This window comes from Dermacentor andersoni, chromosome 1 (assembly GCF_023375885.2).
Source record: "Dermacentor andersoni chromosome 1, qqDerAnde1_hic_scaffold, whole genome shotgun sequence".
Taxonomy (NCBI): Eukaryota; Metazoa; Arthropoda; class Arachnida; order Ixodida; family Ixodidae; genus Dermacentor; species Dermacentor andersoni.
This window is the reverse complement of record NC_092814.1, coordinates 218162236-218170645: the sequence shown is the minus strand read 5'-3', so window position 1 is coordinate 218170645 and position 8410 is coordinate 218162236. Positions and strand designations below refer to the sequence as shown.

The window sequence follows — 8410 nt, the reverse complement described above, 5'->3', positions numbered from 1 at the left end:
AACAGCTCCCCCCCCCCTCACTCCCGCTTTCTCTCCCCCTCCCAAGCATCGCTCCTGTGCACCATCGGAAAGTTTCACACTTATACGAAGTTTTTTTTTTCTTCTTAACATGTCATCTGCGGCCATTCACAACTTTGCGGGTGCTACAAAAACTCGAATTCTAAATGTTAGAGAACAAGGTACATTGTAACACAACCAGGCTCACATAAATGTTCTGGTTAATCTAATTTTTCAAGCCACAGAAACTTGGAATCTTAAAATTTCATTAAGAATGGAATTTTGATGAAAAGAAATTTGCACAAGATAACTTCAGACTATGTAACTAATTAAAACAATTTGAGTAGTTTCAAATATGACACATGAATACCTAATGATTATTGGGCTCTCTGCATGCACTTAAAAATCGTGAAAATAGTCACAAACAATACAGGCAAAAGTGTCTATATTTATAATACACGACAAGCACACCTTGCTGGTTCTGCTGCTTTGCCAACTCTATCATCTCTTGCATGAACAGCAGGCCCTCCTGGGCATCCTCAGGGCTCTCAGCCTACAATCAAACAACCAATACAGCATTCATGATAGTGAACCCCCAGAGAGTAAGAAGAAAAACTATATACAGTGATGCACAAGAATGCCAGCTGTGACACTTGAGTTGCGAACTCTCCCTTGCAGAAAGTTGGGACGGGTGAAAATGGGGGAAATTAAAAGAGTGTGCTGGCAAAATCTGCACAAAAATTTTTTAAAGGCATTTTGTGTGGTGTAAAGTAATACTTTCCTTGATTTCTTACTGCTTGTAATATAGTATTACATAAAAAGCAATTGAGGAATTTCTCCCATATTGGGCAGATGGTCAGCTTGACTTTTTGGAAGCTTCACCTTAATGTGCTCTACACATTTGATTTCAGCCATCTCTCAAGAAGCTTTTCATTACAGAGAAAAATTATGTTGTCATCTTTGCGAGAATGTTGCTGACATGAACAGAAAGGAGATTCAGCAAAGGTGAGGAAGATGTTCAAGATGTTCGCAGTAGTTGTACCGGGAGAGAAAGTCAGTGTCCAAGTCTCACCAAGCCTCAACAGAGGACAAATGGGGACTTGAGACATTTCAATCCTATCCAAGAGTGTCCCACAATATCCAGGGTGGTTGGCAACATTAGTGGCAGCTACCTTGAAATGCGACTTTCTTTTATGGTAATGAACAAACAGCTTTTAGGGAAATAGCTATCAACCTTCTCTGTAACTTTAATTATAACCTGCATCCATACTTGTTCTGGCATAAATGTCTCCAATGCGCGCTACCTACCACAAGCAACATATTGTTCCACACCCATTTTATGCTTACTTTTTGTCACTGTCATGGCTATACTAAAAAATGATGCTCTTGTAACACAAAACAAAGAATTTTTTTGAATATGAGAAAACACTTTTTTAATGTAAAAACACTAGCCATTTAAGCCACATTCCTTGCAGCTTACACTTGATATACTTTAGCTATAGTTATGCTTATGGAGTTAGTACGAGCAACACACTTGTTTACCAAAAAACTGCCGGCATATATAAGGAATTTTTTTTAGCTGCACCAAAATTTTAAACCTTGAACTAAATTACTTGATGAGGCAGGCATTACTTCCATGAGCAAATACATAACTAAATAAAAGAATCACTAATCCAGTTTTTAATAATTAAGTAAACGTACATATTAATATTAACCAATTCTAGCTAGTGAGTTCGCAAAGCATATCAACTTGAGGATGGCACCGGTTAAGGATGGCACCTGTTTGTGAGGATGGTACCAATTTCAAGATATGCACCTGCAAACGTGCAGTAAAAATGCACTGTTGTTCCACTTACTTTTTAAAGAAAACACCATTTTATGCATTGAAGCACAAAAAAAATAATAATAAATTATGGGGTTTTACGTACCAAAACCACTTTGATTATGAGGCACGCTGTAGTGGAGGACTCCAGAAATTTCGACCGCCTGGGGTTCTTTAACATGCGCCTAAATCTAAGTACACGGGTGTTTTTTTATGCATTGAAGCACAAAAATAACTGCAATGCCAATGTATTTCGTTGCACACTTTTAAAATAAATATCTCAAAACTGCCGTCATCCCGATAATTTGTTCGAAGTAGATATGCTTTGCGAACACACCAGCTACAATTCGTAGATAAGATTAGATGCCATAAAGTAGTTAATGAAATATTAAGTTGTGTAATTTTGTTACTTATTCAATTAAGCATTTTAATTTCACATAGAAGTAATGCCCGCCTTGTCAAGTAATTTACTTCCAAGTGTTAGAATTGTGCTACCTGCAACAGGCAATTTTTAAAAATTAGGTGCAGATTCAAAACACACACACACAATTTTTTTTGGTTTAGGTTTTGCATACCAACTTCATTAAGTGCTTGTTCTGTATACTGAAATAAACTGCCAGAATACACCTCCAGAAACAATATAGTTCTGACTCCACATAAACCATACAATATGCTTATTGTTACGACGCAACCAAGAGTAGCGCCAGTAAGAAGACGATTTGACGTGTAGAGGTGGAATCAGTCTCGACAGCCGTCTTGTTTATGCGTCATTGTCTCTTGTAAATATTGTAAACACATCTTTATATGCGACTTCCGCAATGTAACCATATTAAATGCCATGACACTGTATCCAGGGGGGCATTTGCACCCTTTTGAACAGCTGCCCACATCAAATGAAGTTGGCAGTAATGAACAACTCACAGTTAAAATTAAATATGTACTTGTGCGTAGCATTAAAATTAGGGGGAAAAAGGTCCAGCACTTCTAGGGAAAAATTGTAAACAGATATACAACTCTGTTCCAACTTTTCTTTCAATCTTTCTTTCTTCGCCTGCTTCAGTCAGTCATAGCACACAAAGGCTAAACAAAGCTATCCTACTTAACAAGGTGAAATGCCCTAGTTAATTAATTTATGAGTCCATCAGGCCTTGATTTTCTTATTCTTCATCTTACTACTGTACCTTACTGTGTCCATGTTCTCTTTGTTGTGCTATTCCACTTAACCAGCACGGGTTTTTCTTTACTTCCTTACTGTGCAGCAACAACCAAAGCAATAAAAGGCCTGGCTCTTCTGTGGAAACAAACCATGTAATTTCTTTGGCTAAATATTAACAAGAACTTACACTGCTTCAGTTGAGAAATACCCCTCCGATCCTTTTCTAATACAAAATACCTCACTGTCGCAAAGTTCAGACCAATATGCATGAAAAAGGAACTAGCTTCTTGATCCAACAAAGCATGAAAAAGGTGCATCAAGCTGTGCTACCTGCGCAGCGTTGTGGATGAGTTGAATGCGGCCATCAGACATAAGTGTCACAAATACGCCCATTTTCTTCACCAAGTTCAGATGCTCCTTCTTGTTCGCCTCAAATTGTGATGCATGGAGCCTCCTAGTACTTGAAAGGTAAAGAAGAGCAGAATGTTTCTTTATAAATGGCCAAGAAATGGTAAAGGCTTAACTGCTGCAAATGCATTGGCACAAGAATACACACTAATGTTTACAAATAATAGAAAGCCATGACTTCTTGATTAAAGTATGCATTTAAAAATGAGCTATAACTTGCATTGACCTAGTGAATTAATGTTAAATAAGATAGCATGAAAATGTAGTAGAACCTTGATACCGAATCACACTGAAACACTGCTCTCAACCTATACCAAGTTGCCATATCTTTGCTAGTACATCAACATTATGCAGTTTGTGTCATTTCTGTGCTCTATAGGAGAGAAAGCCTTTTTATTTCATGTTTACAGAAGGATTACAGCCTCAGGTTGCGAAAATGAGCCAGCCAATAATCTGTTAGCTGCCTGGTAAGAACACTGTCACAACACCAGTATAGATGTGGCTTAGCTAAATCGAGGCACGCATTTGCATCAAAGAATGTTTATAGCAGTATATAACTGTACATTCAAAATTGTCACACAAGTCATCCTTTCTTTAACCAAGTGCCACCACTCATAATGCTTAAGCACAGTGACTAGCACTAAAAGTTTGTACACTACCTAGGAAATACACTCGAAGGCCACTCAGATTCAACAGCCAAAGCAGGATGACGTAAAAAAATTGAATGACCAAGTTAGAAGTCACATGCAACATACCCATTCATAATTTTTGAAATTAATTACATTTTTAATTTTACTACACACCATGAACCCACTACTCCAGCACCAAGCCTTGTTAATACCACCAAGCAGTTAGTTACTGAGTGTCCACCATAAATTGTATTGGGTGCAAATGTGGCAGCCTCAAGCGGCTTCTAATAACTACTCTGTTGGAGTTCATTCATGCAGCTGCTAGTTCAGACTATAAAGGCAGGTTTGTTTTAAAATATAATAAAACAGCCAAGGCCAATTAAACTGTGACAAACTGAAAGTATCCATATAACCAAATTAAAAGGAACACAACACACGAATGTGTAATTTATTAACATGCACAGTCTTGATCAATAATTACACACTAGTAGTACCTGGCCTGATGTTATTCCATTATGCTGCTCAGTAAAAACCAGTACAAAATAATTAAAGGAAAGCAACAATAGTGAATCAAAGATGAATCTATAAAAGTTGAGAATGTGGATTCATCTCTGTCTCACATGCACACACAAACATACACACGCATGCATGCAATCCCCCACCTCAAGCACACAAACACGGGAAAGGGGTATGCTTATTAGACTTCACATGAATAGTACAATGGTGCTGTGCTTTCCTCTGATGGGACTGATATATGAAGCAATGTAACAGCAGTTTATCAGTACTATTTCATATAGCTAAAGCTGACAGACGTGCCATGCAATACACATAACACTATGCAGGTTTAAATGTTGCTTAAGTGCAATATATGCAATAAGCATTAGTTCATATTTTGATCACTGAATTTAATACTCAATAATGGCTTTGCATCTGAACTATAACTGTGCCTAATAGACACCATGCTTAACCTACTTCTTAAGTTCAAAACTGTAATAGCTCAAGGGACCCCTTTTTGAGTTTCTTGCTTGAGTTATGAGGTCCTACATTTAATTATTTCATTTAGCAAATAAATAAATAAACATTAGTGTACTATTTCTAAAATGATTCTTCCTGGGAAACAGTAAGGAAAGTGGTTATGTGACATGGGACGTGGTAGCATGAGATGTTCAATACTGCAAGAGCCCCATTTTGAAATGGCCAATTTCTTCACCTTCGTTCTCTGTTTCCCATATGCCACAGTTGGTGATCTTTCAATGAATAAAAACATCAGCATGCAACCTTTTTTGGAGCACAACATGGGGGAATTAACTGCATAAGGACAAGACAAGCAGAAATTAAGTATGCAGAAATAAAAATAAAAGTTGAATGCTCTATATTACTTATATACACCATTCACATATCATAAACACTAAATTTTACAAGTAGACCACACTTTTCAAGATCATGCAATGTTCCATGACTATAATTTTCTCTAAAACAGTCACGTATGAGCATCAGACAAATGGTATGAGAATAAGTGAAAAATCAAGCTGTTATGAATAAAAAAAAAAGCAGATAGTGCGTGTGTCTGTCAAGGCAGCCGAAGATGAAGATCAAGGAATATAAATACATGCACTACTACAGCATCAAGTGTTTAACACCCAATTGCCACAATACCACAATGTCTTACATAAATGTCACTTTTTACTTTCTGCTGACCAAGAGCCTCCTTGGCAGCAACCAAAACAAGCACGGCACTTTCAGGCAGAAGTGGAACGTGGAAGTACATATACAGATATGTTGCAGGTTCTGATATGTGCATCCACATTACAAACCTGAAGTGATTCAGTTATGCAACTGCTTTTAAGGCACAAGCCTTAGAGGAGTACTGACACAAAAATTTTTTACCTTGCTTTTTCCGCTGCAATAAGTAGCTAATGACCCAGTAATCATGGCATGAAACATCATTTGCTTCAGAGCACGACAGGTAATTATATTTGGAGTCTTGCTTGTAGCGACCAGTCCAAGTTTCGGTTTCAGAGAGCAACGAGATGGGCCAAAGAAGGAATGTAAACACAGCTGGGCATGTGATTGCACAAAACTGTGATGTAGAAAAAAAAAAACACCACGGCTATCGGCGCGGGGAGAAACTTCCTCGCAGGGCCCGTCCCGACGGCAGCGCAAACTCGTGATGTAGCGTTTTCTCAGTTGTTTACATTCCTTCCTTGATGTCGATGTTGTGAGGTGCTACGTTTTGCGGTTGGCTGCATGCATGCGTACTTTAAAATTGATTTTAAATATGTTCTAAGCTATATTTGCCGTTTATATTTTGCAGACAATGTGTGTGTGCCCACATAAATCGATCTCACACGTTAACTCGACCTCGAATTTTTGTGTCAGTACTCCTTTAGGTGGCTCATTGCAATGGCTCATAACCGAAAAAAGTGGCGTCTAGTACAGTGAGACAAAAAATATCATCTCATCAGGAATGGCTCACACCCCTGTAAGCAAGCAGAGATGCAATGGCTGAATATGAATGAACGAAGGAAAGAAAGAAAGGAATGAAAGAAAAGGAACAAATAAAGAGAGAACAAAAGAAAGAACGAAAGAACCTTTAGGTAGTGCATTAGGTGCTCACATGTGTCGTTGAGAAGTTCGACCTACAGCGCCATATGTTTACTTCACATTGCGGCTGGTTGTGTCTTGCAAGAAGTCTGGCCCCCCTGATGGTATAACTTAATGCCCTACCATGTGTGCAGCAGGCTTTTGCCTTAACGTATTAGAGCAGTGTAACATGCTGCCGAACTTTTTTTGTGAAATGTAGTCATTCTACAGTGCAATGTGAAGAAATTCTAGGCTATACATTAGTCTGGTAGTGTTTCAGATTGGCATTGTTTTGCATCAACATTTTGGTCTGGCACAAACGCCAGATCATAGCAAGTCTAAAGCCTTAGCTAAAAAACAACATAATGGTCAGTTGTGTCTGAAAAGATTAGCAAATTGGCTGTAATTCAGCCTTTTCAAACTACATGTGCAAGGCAAAAATTATCATATGCACAAATTAATACACGTAGCAATAACACAGCTCACATCAATAAATGTTAAGAAGCAGGCAGAAGCGTCACTGGCCATATTATGAACAGAAGTACCAGCAGAAATGCAGGAAGAAAACTGTGTGCCAAAAACAAGGAGGAATGACGGCACTCCATTGTGATCATGCATGTAGGCAGTAAGCGAAAGGCTAAACTGCTTCTGCACCAGGTACTTGTTCAAGTGCATGCATCTTTCCCTTACTAGTTACTCCCAGTGCACGTAGTGCCTCTAATTGGATATAAAGTGTGTAGATGCTGGAATATCACAGCAGCAAACAATGAATGACAATGAATTACTGTGTGTTTGACCTGAACACTTTCCTTGTCTCAACAACAAATCTGGCTGTGCAAATTTCGCAAGAAAAGGTTCACTGTCAGTAAAAAGTCACGAGAATGGAGCACTAGTTCCCTCAAGATCGGTATCAAACTGGTGGTTCTACTGTGTTATGCATTCAAATGGTGGTTTCTGCACCACAACATCAAAGCAGTGCCAAAATAACAGTGCATCGCACCTTCAAGGCATGTTCAAGCACTTCTGGTGACCTACATTAAAACAGTGTACAGTCTCTCGCAATGTGCAGCTTTTTTGTCCAGAAGCTGTATTATTATTATCATTATGAAGAAGAGAAGCATTTGCAGGAGGAGAAGGCAGGCAGGAGGGCTTTATTGGAAGGCTACTCATGCAGGTAGCAGCGCGTGTCGTTTTGGCCGCAGGGCCCCACTGCAGCTGTTGGCTGGAAGTACCTGGAGGCCACTGTTGGACAGGCACCCTCAACCAGGTTTTTGAGAGGCTGTCGCACAGTGTGTGCATAGTTGCTCTTGGGGAACAGGAAGTGTGTATTGGGGCAGCTATGTGAGAATTCCTCCTCCGGGGCGTAGAACATCATTCGTGGTGACTGCATCTGTGATCCCAAGTGCAATAGAGAAAAGGAGAGAACAGGGTATTAAACTCCAAACAGTGCTTTGACATTTCTGAAGACCTTTAATACTGCAGCTGGAGATGTGAGTGGTGCTTGAATACAAACATGTCTACTTTTTCCTAAAAAGTAGTGAGACTAGCATACTTCTGCTAGCTTCGCCTGTCGTCTAAAAGAAAGTGGAACAGGTTAAAAAGATTACTAAATAATACAATTTATCATCTTACAATAATAAAAAAGCATAGGAAGACCAAAAAGACAGCAAGATGACCGCACCAAAGAACAGCAAGAATGAATGTGCATACATAAAAAAATTGAACATGGATATCAATGTTATGAACCCTAAAACAGGAATAAACACATAAGAAGCCAGCATCTAAAGAAAGAGGCAAATTCAATAGAAAGCAAAC

The 8410-nt window shown here is 38.8% G+C and overlaps 1 protein-coding gene across 1 annotated transcript in view; it reads right to left on the bottom strand.

The window, feature by feature from the left end:
- Positions 1-8410, bottom strand: part of Edem2 (ER degradation enhancer, mannosidase alpha-like 2) — a 99159-nt gene that overhangs the window by 28118 nt on the left and 62631 nt on the right. The window contains exons 15-17 of the mRNA XM_050196388.3: positions 7828-7985; positions 3306-3435; positions 469-550 (exon numbers count right to left, since the gene is read on the bottom strand). Of these exons, the coding sequence (XP_050052345.2) occupies positions 469-550; positions 3306-3435; positions 7828-7985 (370 nt within the window). The remainder of the gene's footprint in view (positions 1-468; positions 551-3305; positions 3436-7827; positions 7986-8410) is intronic.